Below are 26581 nucleotides of genomic sequence, written 5' to 3' on the forward strand. Positions count from 1 at the left end.
TGATGACGTTTACGTTCGCACGTTGACAGCATAGTTGAGGGCTGTTTTTCAGAGGTGGTGGTGGATCCAGGGGGGAAGGTAAGCAGCTGGCGCTTTGATTGGTCCGTTCGTTTGCTCTCACACACACACGCTAGCTCTCTCTTTCTCTCACTCTCCGTTTGCTTGGCACGCCTCTCAAAAGAGAACAAGGCGGTGTTTCCAATAAGACTTTACGCGTTGTGACGTCATTGAGGCAAAACAAGTTTGGCGCTCGCTCCAAACCGGTTGAGCAGAGAGACAGAGGGAGGAAGCGTGAGTGTGAGAAAATGTTTGTGTGTGAGTGAGAGAGAAGGATAGTGGCAGATACTCTCTGAATCGGAGGCATGTGTGTTGCTCAAGCCATTTTCGTTGTTGGTGTTTGTGTTGAACGTTGAATGAAGAGCGCGTTGCACGGCTGTCGCCAATGCGTTTTACCGACGCGTTTTAATTCGCCCTGAAAAAGTGTGAAGTCAACTCAAGAAACCAAGAAAAGAATGAAAGAAAATTAGAAATTATGTGCTAAAATTAAATACGAAGATCCCCTGAAGAATCTCCCACATTTTACAACAAATTGGAGCATCAAAATTATAAACAAAATGCCTCAATGCGCCACACCAAGTCCGAATGGACGTAGCTGCAGCAGTCCCGCCATATCCGAGATCTCTGTGGGCTCACCTAGTCCTCCGCCGCCGATAATGAGGCCCATGACATTGAAACGTTTGCGTGTCCTACGCAGTCCCATGCCCAGCCCAGCGGGCACTCAACCCGCCGGCCAGGCCATTCGCATCAAGAGTTTCTCCATAGCCGATATACTGGGACGCAACGAAGACAAAGATCGAGAGCAGGAGAGCAAGATAACCACGCCGTTGCCGCCGCCACCGCCACCACCCGCCGTACAGCTCGAGGAACGTCTTCAGGTGCCGGCAGCCAATGGAGCAGGTGCCCCAGTTCCTGTTCTCCATTGTCCGCCAGGTCTACATCCGTTTCTATCGCCAGCCCTACTCCATAGCTATGAACAGCGACTGGCCTGGGATTATCAGCGTCAATTGCAGGAGCATTTTCAGGCCCAGGCCCAGTTGTTGCGGCAAATGAGTATGGATCCCGCCATTATACCCTCCGAGGATGGTAGCTCGGAGCGTTCCCATCGATCCAGCATAAGCAATGGCAGCAGCACCGATTCCCTCACGCCCACCCAGGCGACTGAGAAATCCAATGCCCCTGCCCCAGCAAATGGCCCTGCCACTGGCAATGCCTCAAAATCGGCTGGCCCTGGTTCAGACACTCCGCTCGATGCACTATTTCAGTTATCCACCAAAAACTTCGACGAGGAGCAGGGTAAGTCTGACCGCAAACAAATTACATTTTAATATAAACTGATTTCACAACAAGGTGGCTGAGCAGACTCCACACAATCTCCAATGTACTTGCCTTGCCATTCCCAATCATCTGCTTCTTCTTAGTCATAATCGTAATCGTAATCATAATCGTGATCATTACCATTAACTCGACTGCTCGAGCGGCGATGGCTCCTCGATTGATCAATTGTTGTCATTACGTCTTGATGAGATTCTGCTTAAGGCGTAAAAACAGTAGTAAGGTCATCGCTGCCTGAGGTGGCCCGAAATCAATTTCCAAGCATTATGTCTGACTCTGTCTCGGCCAGAGTCCGCCAGAGTTGGCTATCGGTCTCCGCTTTGATTGCGATTTGCCGTTCCCAGAGTGAAAGAGAGTGAGATCCACTTGATGGCTCTGGCGCATGCGTATCGTTCGGCATAATTTGCTTAGCGGCGTTGATTTCTCGTTAAGACGCAAACCCCATCATCCATCAAGCCTTCATCTTCCATCGACCAGCCACCATCCAGCGAGTCTCGTTTCTGGTTGCTACTGAAATTGAATTTACGCGCCGCACGTACACCAACCAATTGGTTCATCTTCCGCTCCGAATTGCCACTGCCAACGCCATCTAATCAGTTGTCCATTTGCTCGACTGCCAGCTACTGGCCTTAAGTAGGAGAAATCTGATTGAATTTTTGCGAGTTGATATATTTTAGCGCCGCAGCATTTTAGCACAAAAATTGTATTTTTCCCAAGGCATAGGCATCCGGTAGATAAGTAGACAGGGTGGACTTCTTAGTTCCTTTCCCCCTCTCTCCCTTTACAATTTGCAATTTCTGCTTTCTTAGTAGTTCATTGTATATGTAGTTACTTACGCTCTCTTACCCACTTCCGTTTGCTGGTAATTAGGAGCAGCAAACTACTAAAACCTAATAACATTTCATGACGATTGCTAGCAGATAAATAAGACAAACCAAAGAGCAACCGTAAACAAAATAATTATAATGAAAATGGCTGAAAAGTTGCAGTGATTTGAACAATGGGGGAGGGGAATCTGTCGTTAGGGCTCGTCAATTATGAGCACAAAAACTCATACATATAGAAAACAACAAAAGAAAATCTCTGGAAACTTTCACGCACCGAAAGTAAGATGCTCTTTCAAATAATTAGAGGGAAATGTGAATAGCCAATGCCCTTTAAATTGTGATTTTCCCTCATTACGAATAAACAAATGAGGAACTATTAATCTCTTTAACTATTTGCTAATCTGTCAAATTCTTACTCTAAATAATCTTTCATTAAATACAAAATTACATAATTCATTTAAATTTCTTCAAAGCCAAACAAAAAGTAATAAACCCTTTCGGTGAGAGTAACATACATAATAATACTGGTAATGGGCATGGAAATGGAAATGGAAATGGAGTTGGAGATGGCTTTCATAGTGGTGCTGTTGGTGGTGGTGTCGGTTGATAAAACTTCAAGACAATTGGCGCAAAGGCAACTCGCATTATTGAACGCACAAGAATCATACACACCACTCTCACACTCACACACACACACACATACAGATACAAACAGTCAACGGCAGCGGATGCATCCCTAATTACAATTTAATTACTGAAACTTTTCCCCCACTTGACAAAAGGCAGCCGCAATGGCAGACCCAAAGACTGAGACGCAGTCGAGCATGAACCACAAAACGCAGAAAAACAACAACAAAAATAACAACAACAACAACAACAACGATGGCACTCACTATTGGGTTGACAGTTGATTTGACAGATAGCAGTGTAAACATTTTACAAAATGCGGGTCTTAGCGGGTCGTGAGTTCGGGGCGTGGCACTCTGGCACTCAGTTAAAAGACACAGTCAAAACTAATTAGTTCAACTAGACGTATACTTAATTTACAGTGAGACCAAAGTCAAATATGTAAATAGAGTGCATATATATATATATGTATGTGTTTGTGTGTGTGTGTGTGTGCAACTAATATTAAGCATAAATTATAATAATTACAAGTTAAAAATGGAAAATGTGTCGAGTTGTGTGCTAACTACCATGTAAATGGATTCAAACCAATATTGTTAGAATGCAATTTTTACGGCAGTCACGTCAAGAACTTTTTCCCCTTGCCTCTCCCTGCTTCAGCCTATTGACTAGTTATGACCGCCATCGAACCATCTAGCCATCTAATCATCCATCTAACAATCCATCACGTGTCGCATGTGCCATATACACAATAAATCGACAGTCGCTAAAATTGGCAGGAAAATTGCTCCTTTGGCTATGTTGTTGTTGCTATTGCATGTGACCAAAAGTTAGTCATTTGGTTTAGGTTTTCTGGCTTAGTTGGAATTTTGTCGTTCCTGTTGCGTTGTTTTTTCTAACTCTATAACGTGACATTCAAAATGGCGTGCACGTGATTATCTAAGTTCTAGTCCACGCCCCATCGCCCAGATACATACCTACCTATGTATATAGTATATTTACTACTATTGCATTAGATAGATATCTATCTACTATATTAGTGGCTATTTGATTTATAATTCTTGCTTAAATATTAGCTTTGCTATGGGCCCATAATTAAAAATCTCCATCGCACAACAGGCAATGGCTTCGCTTAATTACTAGTACTAGATGGGGCGTTAAAAAGAGATATACATACATATATACATGTATATCTCTTTATTATAACTCAAACAACCTTATCATAGGAAATTTATCTGTATGCCTTTATATCGTGAGCTAGTTTTCTGAAACTTGATTTAGATAACTTTAAAATCGAGTTGGAAATGCATTGGAAATGTATATTTATGATTAAATCCATGAAGAGATATAGAAAATATTTTCAAGGGGTGTTAGATCAGAAAATAAAGATTTTTGGCTCAGGAAATTCCATAATTTTTGAGTGGGTCTTTTGCCAGTTTGAGAATTTATCAAAATTGCCCGACCTTATAATTAGATATATCGATATTTCAGTAATATCCAGACCCCCCAGACTCCTCCTCTGAAACCGTTGTTGTTCAACTGGAATGAATAATGCAGAAATCAATGTTATAGTTTCTTCAAATCGTTGCCTTCTCTAGATTTTTATATAAGTATCTGAATATTAAAGTTTGATCTAAGAATAATATTAAATATTCTTCAATACCCAACGAATTTGAAAGTCTTTTTGCTAAAGCAAATTCAAGTTTAATAAATTATTGAAAATAGTGATTAGGCACATAAAGCACAAGTTAGTATACATTTAATTTCAATTGATAGTCAGCAAAATATTACATTAAAACACCTTTCATTTATAATTATAATTAGTTTCCAAAAGTTATTTGCCAATAATTGTTAATCGTATTCCATTCGAATTGCATTTCCTGGTTATTTAGTATTATAAATAGTTGCCCATTAACCTTGAACTAGTGAAATATTCATAATTAAATACTTTTTACTCTATGGAATTGCACTCGAAGCTTAACTGATTGACCATTAGAGAAATTCTCAAGTATTTTAACATAGACAAACACTTCACAAGTTAACTTGGCATATGCAATTTCATTCATTTTAAATGTTTATTGGGAATTTTCAAAATGCGCCGCACCCTCATTCAATAGCAGAAATAAAACTCTCAAGCTCAGAAAATCAACAAGCTTGCACAAATTTACAAAAAATAACATAAATCAAGCAACAACAACAACAACAATAATCATTTTAAATGATTAATAGCAAAGCAACGTTTCAACAAAAATCTCTTAATGACATTAAAACGGCGCGAATAGTAGCAAAAGCCATACACATCATATCATATAGTATATCCAAAGACCGAGAGTTGAAAGATTCAAGATTTGAGACATGTTTTGCCTCAATCGCCTCTGGCCAATTGACCAAAATTGGCATTAGCAGCATTCTAACAGCTATGAAATTGTGAAAAATGTATGGAAAATGTTGCAGAAATGCCTGAAAGCATTTTAAAGGGGGGGATATCAAACAAGTTGACAAGCTGGCGCTCGCCTCAACTATATATAAATTCGCTAATTAACGGTTGCGCCTCGAAATATTTGATTAAAAATTATAATTTTACCATAGTAAAAGTGGTGGAAGAAATATGAGTTTGCGTGCTAGTTGGCCATAAAGGTGTTAGTCCGTATATGATGAATACTTTTTTTGGCTTGCGTGGTTACAGTTTTTGGTAGCATTCGAATGGTTAACATCGGCTTGATCGTTTGATTTGCTTTCACACACACACACACAGAGAGAGAAACACACATACGGGTGGTCCAACCAAATGAGAAACGCTTGAAGCTAATTGCATACCATGGGCAAGGTTCAAGAACAAGAACAAGTGACGCCTTACTAAAAGGCCAACACAACAACAAACACCCAACAATTGAGGGAGAGAGAGAGAGAGAACAACTAAAAAAGGAAGAGAATAAAATAAAATAAAGGTGTGCAAAAGCAACGCACTGAATAAAGCTGAGGTGCTGCCTGCACGCTTTTGATGAGCACTAATTGAGCTCAAGTTGCATTTTCCTTTTGCTGGTCATTACCCGCGACTCTGACTACGAGTCCAAGTCCAAGACCAAGAGGCAATGGTGAGGGGTAAGGTCTTTGGTAGAACGGCGTCAAGATCAAAGCCGACAAGCCGATCATAAAGACAAGCGAAAATCAAGCATCGACAGCAGTTGTTGTTATTGTTGCTGCCACAGAAAGGGAAAGAAGGGAGACACTGCCAAAAGGGCCAAAGAGATTGAGAGAGATCCAGAGAGAACTACAATTTGGTAATAACTTTATCATCAGACCATATGGGAGGCAGTCAAATCAACTCCAGTTCCAACTGTTATTCAAAAAGAAAAGCAACAAAAAAAAAAAGGAAGCCCAACCAAACGAACGACCATCGCACTACAAACCAGACACATGGGCGGCCATTCAAGTCAGGACCTTGTCAAAGTCCTACAAAATCCGAAAAAAAGGAACGCATTCACATTCGCGTTTATGCCAAACATTAATCACACACACACACAGACATTTTTGAGGAGACTTGCAGAGGAGACTTGCCAGACCGCCAGAGCTGTGAATTTTCGGCATCGGGTGTCGAACATCAAAAGCCCGCGCCACGCATAAAAAGCCATTTAAAAACGCATTTTCTGCATGCCCCCTGCCTATCTGCCCCCCAAATGGCCCCACAATGACCCCGAGGGGCCAGTCCCAGTCTCAGTTCCAGTCCCAGTCCTCACCCGTTTCCCGACGTCTCAGTGCTGGCCAGGAAATGCTATGCAAGAGATTGATGCGTTCACAGACAGCCCAGTGAACTACTGCAAAAGGAATGCAGCAAAGAATATGCGTTAAACTTGGCCTCAGAGGAGGGTAAGAAAGATGGGGAGGAGGGGTCAAGGGGGCCCATGCCAAGGCATGACTTTTCTTCAACAGATTTTCCAGCTTTGCTTCGGGCCAGTTATCGGGTGTAAAAATTATATGGGTCACTTGGCGCCTTACTCGATCGCCTTGATCTAATCTGGTAAGAAAACCAGTTTTTCTTTTTCTCTTGTTGTTGGTGTTGGCAATTATTCTGCAATCTGTCTAAGTATATATATATACATATCTATGTATGTACATATATACCACCTATCCATAATAATCATGAAAATGCCCGGCCCAAGCAACGACAAATCATATTTATATGCTCTCTCGCCTCTGATGGTCGAGTCTTTTGATGATAAATTGTTGAAAAGCCAGCATAAATTAAAGCATTCAAATCATTAGCAACGATGCCGAACCAACAAGAAGCAGAAGGGAAGGCCAACGGATGAGGAAATTATTCACAGCTACGGCTCCGGCGACATTAATGCAAAAGGAGAGTGAACAAAAAGAATTAAGAGCATGGTAGAAGCCATCTAAGTAAATGTATACGGGAAAGGAAGAGACTTCCTTTGGAACAACAAAACTTTGCCCCATTTGGATTGGCAAGGTGTTTTTGATAGCTAACATTCGATCCGCCAGACAGGTGGAATGTCCCCGTTACAATCTCCATCTGATCTGAGGGTCTTCGTTTGTAATGGTTATATGAATATATCCATCCATTTGCATTGTTATGGTAAATTGAATGTCAAGCAGGCGCAATAGTAATTCGTTTCAGTCAGAGAAAGATCAGGATGGCAACAGAAGTTTCAAATATCTGACAAAATATTGAGTTCAAATGTCTTTGGGATAGAAAAAAAACATTTACTTTAAATTATACAAGTGAATATTTTCATAATCATTATAATATTTATAGAAAAGTTATCTGGTTTTCAATGGACTTGAATTTATTACTAATCTATGATAAATAGCTTTAACCATCTGAAAGTTATGCTTAGTATATGGAGACCAGTTTTGAAGCTAAAAACTCTTCATTATCTTTTATCAACTTCAGTTGATGAATTGTTGGATTTTCTTGCCGACAATCGACTTGCTCTAATTAGTGTAATAAGTCATTTTCACACTCTTTTGATTAAAGCAACATCAAAGAACATTTTCCCTCACGATTCTAATAAAATTGTATTGAAAACATCAAAAATTTTCTAAACAACCGAATGATTCCAAAAGAGAATTCAATGATTTGGAAAAATCATTGTACAAGTTGTTCTTATTGTTGTTGTTCTTGTTGTTGATGTTGTTGTTGCTGTTGTTGTTGGTGGTGTTTACACCGAACTCGAATGGAAACAATCAAAGCAATAAAAACAAGGAACTAAAACAACGACAAACTTCATAATAAAATCGAAAAAGGAAACTGTGAAAATTTGTTGCTTCCACGAAATCTGTTACTTAAAGGGGGCGGACAATGACAGAGGGTGTGTATGTGCATGTCTGTGTGTGTGTGTGTGTATCTGTGTATAAGTTAATGGCAATGTCAACAAAAACATTTAACACCTTCAGCTTCGAACCAAACATCCCCTCTATAGCTCTGAGTTCCTTATAGTTTGGAATCTGTAATTTTGTTTAATCGTTTATTAAAGTGTGAAGAAAATTGATTTGCCCATATATATATGGGATGCCCTCCCCCCTCTCGACCATTTGAATGCAAATGACTTGCATTCGTTGACAAGATTAATTAATCCCCATTGGTTTGGATTTTGTAAAGATCGCAGACGTAACAACAACAACAACAACAACAACAACAACAACAGCAACAGTAAAAACATTAGCAACATGCATAAATGTTGGCTTTAATTGATTTTCATTTTTGTTTGCAGTTTTTTTCTGTTTTTTTGCTTTTCGGCTTTCATGCAAAATTGTTATGACAAGTCTCGTTATGCCAAACGAAAGGGGATATCATGCCAAATACTATATATACTATATGTTTGTAGTGTAAGTGTAGGTAGATGACTGTGAACAGTTGTTGTTGTTGTTTTTTGGGAGGGGGCTGTTTTTTTTTTCATGTCCGCCGACACTGAGACGCCCTCCTTCTTCCCCTCCTGAATGGGGTAAGGCAACTCGTCGTGTATGCACTTTTGACAAGTAATTTAATAAAGCCAGCGACATGACGCGCTTTCTTGTTGTTGGTGTTGGTGTTGCTGCTGCCGTTGATGTTGCTGCTGCTTGCTGCTTAAACATGCATAAGGCATAAGCCCAGTGCCAATGTTGCCGCTGCCTCGAGTGCCAGTCAGTCAGTCAGTCAGTCAAAGAGCCGAAGCAACCTTTTATTGCAGCTTGTAATCACAATTAAAGTGTTAAACATAAATGCCAGGGGCCAACTAACAAAACAACAACAACAGCACACACAACAGAAAAAACACTAGCACAAGGGTTGTTGCTCAAGTGGCACTTAGTCAGGGATTGGTCTTCGTCTTCGTTTTGCTCTCTTTGCCCTACCCTGCATCCATGTGTACATGAGGTATATTAAACTGAGCAAACTGCTTATAAAAAACGAGAATCAGCAGTGCTTGAGCCATCAATTGGTTAGAATATCAACTTAAATAGGCTTGTTAGCTATAAAGACTATAAAAGAGCCATTCATATATTTCAGTCAGTCGAAGTTTATATAGAAAAAGCTATTACAGAGCACCTTGAAGTCGAATCCCTTGAATTGGCTTCCTTCATTTCGCCTTACTTTTTTTTTTATTAGTTTGGTCTGATCATTTCACAGGCATGTCTACTAACTGACAACTTTTGATATTTCGGGAGTATTTCTTGCACGATTAATTAATTGACAAACTCTGATGGGGTAGTCAGTCATTTAGTTTTGTAATTTGCACAATTAAATTGTCATAAATTAGACACGTTTTGCCATAAAACAAAGAAATGAATTTGTAGTTAAATTGTTGAGCTTTCTAAATCCTCTGAGAATATCTTTTATAACTCTCCTCTCTCTCTCTTTTTATAGTCTAAATTTCATTATATACTACTCTGACAATGAGTCATAATTTTCCACTTATTTTAAAGAGTTATGATGAAGCAAAACAAAAGCATTCCATCTGGCCTAATGATTAACTTGAATTTACCTCAATTTGTTGGCCATATAAATACACTAATTGCAATTGCTCGAGTACACTAATTTACAATGCAAAACTCGTGAGTTTTAATGAAGTGCTAGAGATCAGTCTGGGCCATGTCGGAACCTTAACGAATTACAAGTCAGAGACTTTAAATGATTGTAAATTTTTACGACACCGAACACATCGAATAGTAAACGAATCACAATTAAGCCAACAAGCTCATTAGATCGAATCGAATGTACATCTCAATGGCCAACTGATGTTAGTCGAGTTAATTGATTTTAATGTGTCAATATCCTTGGTGGCTGTCTCCAAGTGTCTGGAAAGAAAACCAACATGTGTAGCGATATGGATCGGCACTTTTCATTAATCGGTTTGGTGTTAATTTATAGCCTATCTTTATGGCAGCAGCGGGTAGACCAATCGCTTCCGCCTTGGCAGCCATGTTGCACCATGGAGCACTTGAACATCTTTCTTTCCAGAGCTACCAGTTCTCGCTAATTATGGCAATTAAAATCCACTAAATATATATAAAAAACACAAAATTCCTATGGCAAGGCTACTGCAACTGATGCCGCCGCTGACGTCGCCTTCAAGTGGCCGACAGTCAGTCAGTCTGTTGGCTTCAAGTGGCCCCGGCTACTGAGAGTCTCCCGTCAATTCCCGTAATGAAAATTGCATCTTAATAAAGCATAATTACATATGTTTTGTATATATGTGGTTTCAAATGGAAAACTAAAGTGTTTTCTTTTTCGTTATTCATATTGTCAAGTACACACAATTGAAAGCGGTATCCTTTTGTGCAGGATTTTTTGGTCTTAGATATCTATTAGCTGATTAGCCGAGTACTTCCATTAGTAGTAGATCGCAATTGCATCACATTATTGAGCCTGAGAAACGGCAGTCAACAGTCGCAGGCAGCAGCAGCAGCAGCAACAGCAACTGCAAGTCATAAACAATTTCAATTGCCGTTGCACATTCGCAACACTCAATTAACGCTTTTCAACAAAAGGCCTAACAACAAAGTATGCAGGCTGGCCGACTGGCTGACTGGCTGGCAGCAGCAACAACAATAACATTAATAATAATGCATTCATCAACTTATGACAGCCCCACATATACTACTATAAACTTGGCCTAGACAATAGTGTCAACCATAAAAAGAGATAATGCAAAAGCCTGACTCGCGTATCTATTAAATTATGCTTAACTATGGCCTTTTGTTGTACAACTTTACACAAAGAGTGAGGGGGGAAAGAAAGACATACCTTACCTTACCTTATGTATATGTACCTACTTGCAATGTTCATATAAATAAATGTTGTTGCTTGTGTTGCTGCTGGTTGTTGCTGGTGTTGATAGTATAACAAAAGACCATGTTAAAGAGCTGGCATTTGGTTAACTGTGGCTTGTTCTTAGCCATAAATTAGCTGCACTTTGCATGCGTACAAACGCTCGAGATGATCATGATCATGATGATGATGATGATAAGCAAAAGTCGCTGATGCTATGATGCAGAATCAATTGACAAGGCATATAGAAAGAGAGGTGAAAATGAAAACCCAACACACGCTTTCAAATTGGCCAAAAATAATCGGCCCACGTAACAAGTTTTGACACAAATATCCACACTCAAATACACACACACACACACGCACAGTCAAGAAGTGTGTATCGAATTGGCTTGGCCGTTTGCCGTTCGTACGTAGGAAATAACATGAATTCTTCGGAAATAACAATGTGGGACTCACACCTTGGATTGCGGCTCACTTCCCCCTTCTTTATAGCCCTCTCCTCATCAACATCTGCGAACTGGGTATGAGTAAGCAATGTGAATATTTTTTCGTTTCTTTCTTCATATAAGCCACATATTACTTTTATTGGACAGCAATTTATGTTTACCAAAGTCCATCGAAACTGTCCGAATTTGATATACTCGTTAATTGCCTGATAGCCAGCAGATAAACTTATACTTAATTTCAGAAAGTTTTCAAGATATTACGTTACTTTTAAACAATAATTTCTAAATTAATAAATATTTTTAATTTTATATGACATTAAAATAATCTTAAGAGAATTTTGTTTTAGGTATTTAAAAGATTTCTTTTTATACCTTTATGTCTTCTTTATTAAATCTTTTAAACGCTTCTTATGCCTGGTCATGGCCAAAAGATGATTTTCAATTTTGTGATATTTCTATTTTTAAAAACTGAACTGCGAAAGTACCGAGAATAATTGAGCTATTTCGATCTTGTTGACTTGTTCAAAGGCGGTTACAGTAGAATTGAATTTAACTGTAAGGCTATTGAGGCTACATATACATATAAACTATATTAAAGATGCGTTTTTTAGTATGCATACACCGTTTTCTAGTGGCTAATCTCAATTGGTATGAAATCTTGCATTGGCCACCAGTTGCATCCTCAATATTCTGGCATGGAACCAGGGAGACATTCATAAACGCCAACGAAATTGTCATAAGACATCATTTATAAACTGGCTGTTTCTCTTCGCGTCTCTCTTCTCCATCACACCCTTTTCTTGCTGCCCTGAACAACTCGGCGTATGCGTAATGGCCGCTTAAGCCAAAGCGCCTGCGGCCTTCTCAAATGCATAAAGTATGCAATTTATGCTTTACTCAAGTCATGGAGACCATGGAGAAGGGAAGGGTGTGTAGCCAGCTGGGAACTGAGAGCTGGAAGCTGGAAGCCGAAACGGCTGCCAACGGGGCGTAGATTTAATTAAATAAATTCCAAAAAGGCGACACTGACTTGCAACGGACTTTGCAATGCCGTCGAATGCATTCGAGAACAGAGAAACAGAGAAAAAACTTGTCGTCGCTTTTTGGCATATTTGCCCATAAATTTCTAGTTTAAAATTGTGTCAGCGTGTGCGTGGCATCAGTATGTATATATGTATCTATATATGTGTGTGTGCATGTATTTAAATAAATCTTGACATTGTTTGCAGCAGCAACAAAGCAACAAAAATTTGTCATCAGCCAAAATTGTAATTACTTTTGACATCTACAAAGACGGATCTAAGGGGGGGCGGGTTAGATTTGCCTTTGAATAACTTAAGAATCAGGTAATAACTAAACAAATTTAATACAATTTCAACTTGATATGCTAATCGTTTGTATGTAAGTCACTTACATACATATATCAACGGCTTAACAATTGGCTAAAACTTGTCGTCAGGTGGACGGCGATTGGTGCTAAGCTGTTACCTCCCCTCCCAGTACACTATAGAAATGTATATACACCGTCTATATATATGAATATACATATATGTATGTATTATGTATATAGTTGGCAGATTGCGTGTCGGCACACGCATTTTAATACTTTAATTTATGGTTTCTGTAGCCAGTTGATTATTTATCATGCCAACGCTCTTACCGTAATTATATACATATGCGAATATGCATAAGCGTAACTAGTTTTTGGTGCAACATGCAAAAAATAAGTTTAGTTTCCCCCTCAACCCTTTCCATGCTCCCGTTAACCAAAAGCGCCAAATGGAAGCTTGTTACGTCTGGCTAATGGATGATGGATTAGTCATGCCTGCTGATATAAGATGGAACAAACCACAGAGGGGCGTTAACATTGGCAATCGAAAATCAGAAAATGATCTTAGGGCTTACCTAAACAGAAAAATGGTTTATTAAAATGATACATCAAATTGCAAGTAAAAATTTCATTAGATACAGATAAATGATGCTTTATCATCACTCAAGTTCAGGTGCCAAGTTCAATAACATCCACATAAACATTCACCATGGCCCTTGGTATGTAATTAGCTATTGCCATAATCTTGAACATATATGATCCAGTTGGCAAGGGCATTAATTCCAACATTTTATCGTTAAGTACCAGTTTGGAGACGGCAAAGTCATGCTGGAAACAATAATCGTCTGAATTAGAAATTTTTCGAGTATCAGCAATTTACTTACATCATAGGGACAAGTGTGATTGATATTACTATTATTTTCAAAAGTCGAATGAAACCAACGAAATACGGGATAACGGTTGCGATACTTGAGATAATCACAGAAATCCAGTGAGATATTATAGAGAAATGGGCGATAACCATTGAATTTGCGATACATGGTCAGACTGGTCTGTAAATGGAAATGAAATTGAAAGTAAATTTGCATTTCCAACTTGTCCCACTTACCCCAAGATTTCCCAATGGAAACTGTAACATTTGCACATAGAGATTCAAACCGATCATTCCCCGTCCCAGAACCTTTAGTTCACATGCCTTAAACGTACAATAGTTCTCATCATAGCATGAGCACTTTGCATTTGTGAATTTATAAAGAGACTCTGTGGGCCCAGGATTTAATAGTAAAATCAGAAAACTGAAAAGATAACACACTAGTCTAGTGGACATTTCAATAACTTTACGCCAACTGATCAAATGGATATAGGTTTAGCATAGTTTTTTGTTCAAAACAATTAAACTTCTTTAGTCATTGACCAAATTAATGAATCATGACCACAATAACAGCTAAATCTATCTACAATTTAATCAGGTCCGCCTTTCGATAGACAATTACGCAGTTTAAAAAGCATATATCGTTACAAAATTCATATTTATATATGAATACGGCCCTGAATTCATTTAAGAACTATTAGAAACATTTGTAATGAATTATGAAAAATATGAATAATTTTGGTAGGCTTCGGTGTTATTATTAAAAACCAATTTAATATATTTGAAAACAATAAATTCAATTGTTTTTTTAACGTATATACTTCTCTGTATACTCTTAATACTTGATTTTGAACTATGTTGATTTAAAAAAGAGCGATTGGAAGAGAGCTCTCAGATTATCTATCAGCCTAGTTCTTTTTTCAGTAGATGTTGCTTATAAATTAAGCAAAATTAGTCACGATTTAGGATTAAATAAAGCTTAAAAAAGAGACAAATCGACTATTCATACACTTAATTATTTATATGGAAGAGTCTTAAGAAATTAATAGACTATCTTCGAACGCTGACTCTAAAAATATGTCAAGAATAATTTAAAATAAAATTACAAGAAATTGCATTTAGTCCGATCAAAGAAAAACAAACTTGAATTTTTAAATAAAATAATTCTGCAAAGAAGTTAAACCCAAGATCAAGCACTTAACCCTTTAATTAATCGCCTCGCCCCCCTAACCAAAATGTATTAAAAGGATATAAGATACAGATAAATAATGATATTTCAGATTCAGGTGCCAGGTTCAATAACATCCGCATAAATGTTTAACAAGACCATTAGTATATAATTGGTTATACCGATAATCTTAAACATATATGATCCAGTTGGCAAGGGCATTAATTCCAACATTTTATCGTTAATTACCATTTTCGAGACGACAAAGTCATGCTACATTTAAATAAAAGGATATTTTAGCAAGTTAAACATCTGAATTAAAAACTTTCGAGTATCAGAAATTCCCTTACATCATAGGGACAAGTGTGATGGATATTACTCTTATCTTTGAATAGCATATGAACCCAAAGAATCACAAGATAAAGCTCACAGTGTTTGAGATAATCACAGAAATTTACGGAAATGTTATATAGAAATGTATCTACGATACATGCTCAACTTGGCCTGGAAATGGAATAGCAACTGAAATTATATTTGCAAGTTGGATCTTTTCTAATTACCCCAAGATTTCCCAATGGAAATTGTAACATTTTTACATAGATTCATTCATTCATTCATTCCGATTTTCTACGTCCCAAAACTTTTAGTTTACATGCCTTAAATGTGCAAAAAGTCTCATCATAACATACGCACTTCACATTGGTTAATTTATCAAGGGAATCCGTAGGCTCAATAGTAAAATCAGAAAACTGAATGGATAACACACTGTTCTAGTGAACATTTTAAGAACTTTGGCCAAACTTTCCAATTGAAAGCAGTTTTATTATAACTTTTTGTTCGAAAACAATTTAACTTTTCTAGTCATTGCCTGAATTAATGAGGCATACCAGAAAACAGATAAATCTGTTTACAAATAACTCAGGGCTGGGTTTCACTATATACCAAAATATCAAAAAGGTTAAATTATTACATTTTTAAAATCGACTAATTCGTATATTGTTAAACATCTGCAGACCGGTCCCAGGCTTTATTAAATGCGGACCTGGATTTATTATAAAAACATAAGTGTTAAATTGTGAAAAATTGCTTCAGTGGTAGTTTCCTTAAAAAAAATTTATTAAGTTTTTGAAAAATGTTTTTGAAACGCAAAGTCACTTTCGTTTACTTTTGAATCCTAATTCCTCATTAGTTATTGAATTTTATAAGGGACTAAAGAAGGTCTTGTTATCAGTCTAGTTATAGATGAGTTCTATTATTAACAGATCTGACTCCGGAATTAAGTCTAAAAATGTATTATTTTTAGGTAGTATCTAAAAAAATGTCTAATACTAGCTAAAAGTATACCTCTAATTCAAGAATCTAGATTTCACGGTCCATTTGTTTTATAATGTAAACAGACGACCTTCAATTGTTAATGCTGATTCAAATGCATATAATATGCATCAAAGTTCAAAATTAATATTGTATAAAAAATATAGCAACTGCAATTGAGGTGATGATACTGAATCAAATAAAAAAGAACTTCAGCGACCTAAATCAATCTTTAAAGGAAATGTGTATTTTTGCCTCAAAGATCAAGCACTTTTAACCCTAGGAGAGGCCTCGAACGATTGCCTCTCAGCTGGTTGCCACGGGTTCTGGCCCCAGTTCTGACTCTGCAGTTCTGTCTCTGGCCTTTCATTTTACGGCGCCCACTAAAAACAAAACCTACGAGCACACATGCATATGGGCAGTGGCCTGTTATTTAGCCGCTTATCTGAGTCGGCTGACCCGGCTATATCGATAAACATAAATAAGATAATATTGTCGTATAGTTGTCGCCCCAATCCAATTCACTTCCCAAGCGGCAGCAAATGTTGGCCAACGCCTTCTTCTACTCCTTTTGCATGGGCAATGAATGGCTTGTTCCAACAACATGCAGGCTCACATAAAAATTCGCAATAATGATAACGATAACGATGCGCAGCGGTTGTTGTTTTACAAGAAAATTATGTATTATTAGCACACTAATACATAAAACCCATACAAGGGATAAAGGAGAGAACGAGGATCGGGAGGATGCACTTGTTTTATAGCCCAGACATGGGCAGACTCTTTGTCGTCCTGCTGAGTAGCTGAGGCAGCATTATAAAGTTACCTGCTTTATCACACATTGCTCAAATGCCTTTTGGATACTCGTTGGATATACATATTTGGTATATACTTGGTAAATTAACTTGTTGCTGAATTGTGAGTTCTGTTCTGCGTGTGTGTGGATGGGGCATTAACGGAAATTTATCATAAATTCCAATATCTTACTACTAATGGGCGTTGATTAGCTAATTTGTTGCGCTCGTTTCATTTTCCACTCTCTCAAGCCGGAAAGTCATTTCAAATACTTAATGCTGCTGCTGCTGCTGCTGATCGAACTGCTTCTGCTGTTGTTTTTGTTATTGCTGTATCTGATGTTGATCATCATCAAGTTGGTTCGATCAAAATCGTCTACATATTTGCCACGTCTCTCTCTGTCTCTCTTTCACTGTATCACACACAGCCGGCGGCATATTTACTTTGATCTCCGGTTAAGAAAAAAATAAAAAAAAGAAAACATAAAAAAAAAATAAAATCTTTGCCAACTGATTTGCTTTGCTCGAAGGCCTAGACCCTCCTTCCCCCTTCTCTGCTCCTTCTCTTTCACATTTGATGAAAATAATGAATGAAATCAAATCGATGTTAAAACCAAAATTAAATGGTTGTTTTTTTTTTTCATTTTTCTCCTCTGTGTTTTCTGTTCTGTTTTGTTGGCTTGTTAATTGGATCTGGTTAGGCGACGAATTAGCATAGCTTGTAGTTAAGTAATTTTTGGCACGCATAAGCCATGGTCTCCTGGTCTCTCTTTGAGGCTCTCTCTCTCAATATTTTTCTCTGTGCGTCTCTCTCTCTTTCTCTCTCTCTCTCTCAGTCTGATCAACAATGAGAAGATTAATTTATGTTATTAAGTCGGCAATGTTGGTCTTTGATCTTCGTTTTTGTTAAGGTGTAAGGTAGGCAAGTCAATGCGGTGGCAATGCCGGCACCTGAGCCACAGAACCAAGAACTGAACTCACACACACACACACACACACACACACAGACAGAGGCACACAACAATCGATGAACATCGATCGGGATCAAGAATCTCCCATCGATCTGCAGAGCATGCAGTTGGCCTGTTACCTGACCTGTCCTTTTGGCTGGCTGGAAGTTAGTTTGAACCTAGTTTGAGGATGTGGAAGTTACCCTGCCTACCATTCATTTCATTAATTTGTAATTTATGACAACCTGTCATAATATCAATGGTATTGTTGTTGTTGTTGTTGCCGTATTGTAATGCTAACCCGGCTAATACTCATTAACAAGTCGTAGCCAGGTTTTTTTTTCTTCCTCTTGGTGTGTTTCGTCTTCTACGCTGAGTTGTCAAAACCATGTTATAATGTCTCTGGGCCATTTTAGCGGTTTGCTCAACCATCTTCAGTATGATCATCATCAGCATTATGTGCCATGTATCCATCCATTCATCTAGTATGTTGCTTTGGGGCATTGTTGGCTTTATGCTGTTGTCAACGCTCTTTGTTGTGCCACCAATATGATGGCGGCCTCTTTGATCCGTCGGCCAGTTCAAAGCCCCCAATGAACTTCTAACTCAATTAGTGTGTGTAGTTTTTTCTTCTTCTCGTTGTTTTTTTTTTTAAACGGTTTTGATTACAAGCACATTTCTACCCTTTCCCAGTTGCCAGTTTACCAGTATACATATGCACATGCTACTTATAAAGACATTAGGCCACCTAGCATTGCTCAAAGCAGGTTCAAGCCAGCCTCCGTTTGGCCTACATTACACTTATCCATGGCAGAGTTAGAGTGTGGCTGGGAAGGGGGAGGCAGGGGGTAAGAAGATGCCGGTAAGGACTTGAATGCAAAAACCAAAGCGTAGATGTTGCCGCTCTTTGATCGGATTTTAATGATGATGACCATTGTTAGCTGATGTTAGCGATTGCACAACAAGAAACAAGGCAGATTTTCACTTAACAATGCCGCCAAATGCCGCCGCCCCAAACGATCCCAAATGTGATCCAGAACCAGTCGCCGTTCCGGCTCTCATCCCAGTTCTTAAAGGGCATGCAAACATTAAAATGATGTAGTAGAGTTTGGCCCAAGCAAAGAAATCAAGTGCCAAGTGCCCCCCAGACGAAGGGACGAAGAGAAGCCTCACCTCCACTCCTCCGCCGACCACTCGGACCAACCGATTCATCGGGTGCTGAGCGTTCAAATTGCAATGCCACAAAATGAGCTTGCACAGTGGAGCAATTGACCCAAAAGTCAAGTTAAGTTAAGCCAAGTTCACAACTTTTGTTACTCATAATCAGTGTAAATGTAAGTTTTAACCACTGTGCACTGTGCCAATTCAAACTGCAACCAAGTGCGCCTCGGGATGCAGTCGAAGTCAACCCATGCAGACATCATCCCAGTTTGGTCTGGTCTGCGTCTGCTTTTGCGTCTGAGTCTGAGACTGAGCTTCAGTCTGACTGACTTCATTGCTCTTTACGTTACGTTAACTTTAAGTATACGTTTGTCCATTGCCCGAGCGCCATCTCGTTTAATCTACCTTTTAAAGGGCGTGGCCATAGTATTTTATATATACTGATCAAAGAGATCCGACACTTTGTCCCGAAGCCGACGTAGTAGACGTTGTTCCTTTTTCTCTCGTTTTGTTGCTCTTTATTTTTTGCCTTTTTCTTCTGTACCAACTCTTGCGTAGCACATCGCGGCGCATGCGCAACTTGAGGGAGGATTGTGGGGCTTTAGGGGAGGTGGACTAAGAGGGGGCAGGATCAGTGTGTGGCCATGGTTTAGCTTGGCTTTACATATTCATTATTGAATTAAGGATGACCACGTTTTCGGCGCTATACTTGACTGGATCGAGTTGGTATAGGCAATTGCAATTGATTTGCCCGCCATTAAAATCAATCAAAATACATATAGAGGTCGCACAATTATATGAGTATGTATATGTAAGTGATCGGTGTGTGTGTGTGTGTGTGTATGTGAAAGCGTCTTGAGCACAATATTGCGTTAATGAATTGCCGGCATCCGTAAATTTAGGGGAGCCATCAAAAGTGAGTGAACATCGTGCGCAAACGGTTTGTTGATTTACCCGTTTATGTTTATATATATTTTAGGTATGCATACATATAGCCCCTTAGGTGTGTGTGTGTGTGGAGACGCACAAAAGAAAGTCAAAGACGATGACGACCATCGAATTAATCGTGTATGAAGAAATTAACCCGCCTGCATACAACAACATCTGATTATAGCCCCCGGGCCGTTGACATGTTCTTCGTCGTTGCTGCAAATTACCCAAAAAAAAGGAAAAAACCAACTCGTAGTCCAAAATTATTGGCCATATTAATGTTTACAAGATGTAACACAGCAATCAAAATAGCTGCGGGCCAAACATGAACACCAAAAAATTTACGCTGCAAATGGGCCTTTTGCTTTCTTAAATAAAGAAGTCAATTTGCAAACTGCTTAAAATTCACATTGAAAGGCCCAAAAAAAAAAAACAACAACAGAGAATGGGAGAAGGAGAGAAAGTTCAGAAATTTAAACAAAAAGGAACTCTGAGATTTTTCAAGTTTACCAAAGAATTTGTTAGTGCAAAGCTAATAAATATGTTTCAATTTTCAAAATATTTACAAAAATGAAATGGGAAATAAAAAATGTCATAAAACCTAAAAAATATGTTCTAATTTTCAAAATATTTCTAAAAATGTCATGGAAAATGAATTTAAATGCTTTCTTATGTGGGCTATATTACTTGAATAGCATAAATTAAATGATTCTAATGATCAAACTTCACAAATAGGTAGATCAACTTTCTGAACAATCTACATATAACATTCTCTAATTCAGGCAGTAAATAGGGCTCCAAGTTATCATATAGGACCCTCTGCAGGACCTGAACATTAGCAAATATTAGAAAACAAATGAATAAATAAAAAGTACTAAAAATTGTAATTTAAAATTTTAGCAAACGTCAAGAACCATATTAAGTCTTAACAATTGTATTTTCCAACAATTTTTTAGATTAAACTATAAGCAAACTTCTATTTAATTAAAACTTGTAAGAAACATAATTTACTCATCAATTTTTTTTTTAGGTATTTTAAGCACTATAATATCAATTTGGCTATTTTAATCAGTTGGGTAATCTGTTAGCCACTTTACACAGATCATAGGGATTATTTCTCTCAGCCATAAACCAGATTAGTTGACTACCCGGGACCCAAATGCCTTATATTATTATTATGAACATTACGAGCGTGTAAACAAGCAGCCGAGACAAAACGACATTTTGACCAGAGATCAGAGACCAAAAGGAGAGGCTCAAGAGACCCCACCAGTTGTACGGACGTAGAGTCGATATTGAAAAGAAAATACCAAAATTTATAACTTTCTCGTTATGGAGAGCTGCGCCTGCGCGCTTGAGCTTCTTGGCCTTTGTCGGCGGCTAAATTTGTCTCATCTTCTTATATTAATTGTGTGTTATTGTATTTCGGCTTTACGTAGCAAACAGGCAGACAGACAGAGATAGAGAGACAGAGGGAGATCAAAAAGAAGAAAAATAAAAATGGTATCGAATTTTATAACCTGCTCGAACTCATCAATTTTGTTGCTAACAACACGCAGACACGCCAAAGTGAGAAAAATATGCAGGGGCTAGGGTCCGTCCGGGCCAGGGCGATTTAAAATTGAAACTGAAAATGAAACTGAATCATCATTTTGGCCCAACACAGAGCTGGAATTCAGTCTTTTTTTTTGTTTTCTTTTTTTTGTGGTCATAAGTAAATTTCTTGTGTTGTTTTCGGGGATTTCAAAAAGCCATTTAGAATAAATTAACTTGGACCTACCGCTAAAAAGATCAGAACAGATCGGATAGCAGTTTTCCTCCACCGTCCCCATCCATTTCAGTGAGTGAATGACTGAGTGCGCCGCATTAATCTGATCCCTCATCAGCGTGGCCCCAAACAGGATTAAAATTAGTTTTTGATTACGCTTTCGAGCTTCTGGACAACGCAATTTGTGGTCTTAGCATCTTTGCTGCCGCTTCAACATCAACTGTTGCATCTTCTCCGCCGGCGGGGCATGTAATTAGCGCTTTTAGTCCCAAAACGAAGTCTCTCTCTCTCTTTTTCTCTCTCCCTCTCTTTTTGTTGCATTTGAAGGTCGTTGGTTTTGTCATAATTTCATTGTCGGCAAAAACTTTTTGATGGCGGTTTTATTGGCAGGTATTTAGCTTAGCTTCAACTTCCAAAATGTGAAATTCCTTGTGCTCATAAATCGCTAAAAAGTCCCTATACTTCGAGTTCTTCTAATTGAGTCTTCCGCTAGCCCAGCAGCAACAGCATCCAAAAAATAAAAACTCACACATTCCACATGTCATGGTACTCCTGGACCATGGCCAGAATCTTTACTGTGCGGTATCGTGGTAGGTAGCTGAAACATTTGAAGAGCGTGTGAACAGCACCTTGTGTGTGTGTGTGTGTGTGTGAGAGAGAATGGGCATTAGGCTTATCCAATGAGCTGCAAAGATATGCATCTTGGTAGCACCATTTGGTTTATCTTATGATTTTGATCTCTTTTTTTTCCTGGCATCTTTTAGCTTGGAGTTAAATTTCTTCAAGGTGAGAGAGAGAAGGGGGGATTAGACTCTCTATGCACTTTATTACACTTTGGGATGATTGATTTCGGCTGATTGATTTTCTGTTTGGCTTTAATTGAAACATTTTTGTTCTCATTTTGATTATTTTCATCGTTTTCCCACTTAATTAACCTAATTGTCTAATATTACAAGAATGTTCGGAACTTTAATCCTTTTGGCCCATCTAAAAAGCATTTCTTTTATAGGAGAGTCGGATGGCTATATAGGTTTATATTCATTTAATTAACTGCTGTTAATTTATGGGCGTCCAGCTAATTTGCCTAATTACCCAACCAGACCATTAACCATGCCCTGACTTTCCATGTACTTGGAGATTTCTCCCAGCGATAAGGCACGCCATATCGTGTGTCGCTAGTTTCTTGTGCCATATTGTATAAAGTTATAGCAGACATTGTATAGTATTGTTGTACTGTAAGGACCAACCCACCTTTTTAAGGACAATGCGTCATTATGTTGTTTGCGTCTCAATTAGCCACGGAGCGGCTTTTTTTGACGCCTTTGATGCCCCAATGTTTGTTGGAGCTGCTCTCCACAGACTATCCCCAATGTTGATTAGTCATAGTGTATTCTGAGTTAAGAGTTTCTGATCTTATAAAAGTTTCTCATCCAGACTTGTACTTAAAATAATTGGCAGAAACATGTGAATCAAGGTTTTAATATCTAGAGAACTAGTTAGATATATTGTATATTTAAATTACATAATATTCAAAGCAAAATCGTTAATTTATATAATATATTTTGATATATATTTTAACTCTGGTTTGTGTTCAATAAAATTGTGTTCCTTTAATTAATAAGAATACTTCTTTTAATTTATTATGAAAGGAATTGAACACTTTTCTGTGAAAATACTCACTACAACTTTTTGAGAAACTATTACCTTATGTAGATATCATTTTCCACTTGTTCTTCTGCTCTTAAAACTGCCTACATAAGTTGCACCTATTTGAAATACAATTTGCTTAATAAAGGCCAAGTTAAAAGAAAATGTATAGTACAGATCATTTAGAAAATTTTCGATACCCAGTCATTTATAACTTTGATGATCATGCGTGCTTCCTGAGCCCTCGAGGTCTACCAGAAAGGGGCGTAGTCTAGATAAATGTTCATTTCACAATGAAACCATCAAAGAAGAGTGTCAAAATGGCTTTGGGTTACAAAAGCGAACCCAAACCGCAAAATGCAGCCAGTCTAAAGTCATAAAGAAAACAACCCCTTAGCGACACATACATACGTCCTTGGCCGATTCAAGGACTCAATTGTTAATTGTCGGACATGTTTAACAACAACAACAGCAACTAAGTTGTTGCCTCTTGATGACGTTGGCAGAAGTTAAATGAAGTAGCAACAACAGCAGCAGCAGCTGCCATTGCGTTTCTCCGTCTGGCTTCCTGCCATAACCAACCATTTCCTGAGTGCTTCAGCCAATATACGAGTATGTTATAAATATTGTTCTTACATTAATAAAAAAAAAACTCTTAGAGGGAGAGAGAAAGAGAGAGAGGGCGAGCCGCAAATATTGATATAAACAATACTTAATGGGATTTCGTATTGGAGCAACAAACAAATACCTATAGTTAAAATAGATTTCCGCCAGCGAGAAATACTTTCGAGAAACATCAATCAGTAGACATATTACCTTTAAGCATGCCAAAAACAAATACCCGACAATCAAAAACGAAATTAAATCCCAATCGAAACGCTTAAGAAAACAACATCAGATTCCATCGCTCATAAAGGAAATCGTTCAACACGCTGAGGCCAATAAAAATCGACAGAGAGAAAGAAAAGTAGACCAAAAGCGGCATGAACGCCCATAAAACTTGACGAACGGACAACATAAAGTCAAGAGTGTGTATATAAATATATATATTCATATACACATGTCCATACAAAACAGATATTCCATAATCTTCCTCCTCTTCTTTTTGGAGCATTTATGACAAAAGTTTTCGGTTTTATTATAAATTCCATTGAATTGTGCGCTTTGTGGAAATTGTTTTAACTCTTTTTGACTTATTGAATTGAAAAAGGAATTGAACTTTGTGGATGATTGGGAATAAAGAAAGTAGAATCATAGAGTCAATGGACCTATAAAGTCATATTTTTACGATCATCTCTTCTGTTTTTTGACTGATCGCTTGTAAACACCAACAATAGCCCATCTCACACTTAATTTATCCGCATACACAAAATGTTTTATGATTAAACTTTGTTTCGATTCGTTTCAATTTCAGATCCCGCCACATTGAATATCTTTTCGACCCGTTCTAATCCAAAGAAGAAGCGGAAATCACGAACCGCCTTTACCAATCAACAGATTTTCGAACTCGAGAAGAGATTTCTATATCAAAAGTATCTATCTCCAGCGGATCGTGATGAGATAGCCGGCTGTTTGGGTCTGTCCAATGCACAGGTGAGTATAAACCTGACAAATGTGTATAAACTTTCATTGGCACCTGATTATTACTTCCATAGGTGATCACCTGGTTCCAAAATCGACGTGCCAAACTGAAACGCGACATGGAAGAGCTGAAAAAGGATGTGCAAAGCGTGAAACAATTGTCAGCGAACAAAAGCTTTTTAGAGAATGTTAATGACTTGAGTATTTTAAAGACCCGACCAGTCAGCAGATCCCATCCGGCATCCGTACTACCCATCTCATCAGACGACCACCAAACCATCAGTGCAGAGCCAATACAGCCACCCTCCCAATCATCACAACCACCAGCAGCAGCTCTCTAGTACGGTTAAGGACAAGGACAAGGATAAGGCCAAGGAAGATTTGCGCATGCTGAAACTGATGACCCTGATGCGTTACTCAGATGGCAGCATTTACCCGCTGGCCACCACAAAACCTTCATCTTCCACTCCCACACCCACTTAGAATTAGCCCAATTTGTATATTACTCTTTGCAAAAAGCTATCCCTCGAATCTAATTTGCAAAAAACAGAGTTCCTTCTGTTTTTGCACACAAACATTTTCCCGACATGATTTCCCTAATTGTCGAGTATTAAATTTCGAGTAAATTGCTTGTGATTATTCTCTATATATGTATATGTATGTATGTACATCTAAATATGTATTTATCTGTATTTATGTATGACTCTTATTTAATGAATCAAACCGTGTACTCGTATAAAATGATAGCTATTAACTGTTTTTATTTGTGTTTTAGTAAATTAAATGTAATTATATATATTTCGAAATGGAATATGCAAAAAGAATTTTAATAAGTTTAACTGTGAGTATTAAAAAATATATACATATATATAACAATGACAATAGATTGCAATACATTCGAAAAGTTAAAGAGTTTAAGAAACCTAGAAGAACCTTAAAATGCCATTTAAACATTTAAATATTGGGAAAATCTAAATTTTAAAGTTTCAAAATACTAATACTAAATTTTAAAGTTTCAAAATACTTACGAGATTAATTTTCGATATACATGGTAAGCTAAGAATTTGTATAATCGGTCTAAAATTGCCAGAATTACAAATTTTCAAAGTTCAGTGATTATGAGACTATTTAGGAAAATATTCAAATGATTTTTAGTGATTCCACCTATTTTCTTACTAGCCATTAGGTATTCTGACCAATTCTTGAATTAAAGGATACATTTTTGGTCTTTCAAAATTAGGATTCACTTTTATTCTACTTTTTCAAAACAAGCGGGAATAAATTATATAGTCTGGCAACTCTATTTTTAACTTCACCAATGCACAGTGGTTGGAGTCGCCAAAAATTACTGTCAACAATCTGTAACTTTTGAAATCGTTTTAAAACTTAGAAACAAATATATTCAACCCGTTATTAATGTGGGAAATTATTCGAATTCAAAAGAAAGAAAGAATTTACAAAAGTGGAGCGAATTGAAAATGCAACGGAACACCCTTACTCTTACTTTTA

At 37.9% G+C, this 26581-nt stretch overlaps 1 protein-coding gene across 1 annotated transcript; it reads left to right on the forward strand.

The window, feature by feature from the left end:
- Positions 1-408: 408 nt before the first annotated feature.
- LOC6647070 (homeobox protein GBX-2) lies at positions 409-25688 on the forward strand. Its single transcript, XM_002070404.3, has 4 exons — positions 409-1353; positions 24906-25084; positions 25147-25232; positions 25285-25688. Exons 1-4 carry the CDS (start codon positions 615-617, stop codon positions 25553-25555), a joined length of 1275 nt encoding a protein of 424 aa, XP_002070440.1. The 5' UTR covers positions 409-614; the 3' UTR covers positions 25556-25688.
- Positions 25689-26581: the final 893 nt, after the last annotated feature.

The sequence above is a fragment of the Drosophila willistoni genome, chromosome 3R (assembly GCF_018902025.1).
Source record: "Drosophila willistoni isolate 14030-0811.24 chromosome 3R, UCI_dwil_1.1, whole genome shotgun sequence".
Classification (NCBI taxonomy): Eukaryota; Metazoa; Arthropoda; class Insecta; order Diptera; family Drosophilidae; genus Drosophila; species Drosophila willistoni.

Coding starts and splice junctions, on each gene's coding strand:
- LOC6647070 (XM_002070404.3), top strand. CDS start 615: ATGCCTCAATGCGCCACACCAAGTCCGAATGGACGTAGCTGCAGCAGT. Junction 1,354..24,905: donor AAACTTCGACGAGGAGCAGG/GTAAGTCTGACC, acceptor TTTCAATTTCAG/ATCCCGCCACATTGAATATC. Junction 25,233..25,284: donor GTGCAAAGCGTGAAACAATT/GTCAGCGAACAA, acceptor AGTATTTTAAAG/ACCCGACCAGTCAGCAGATC.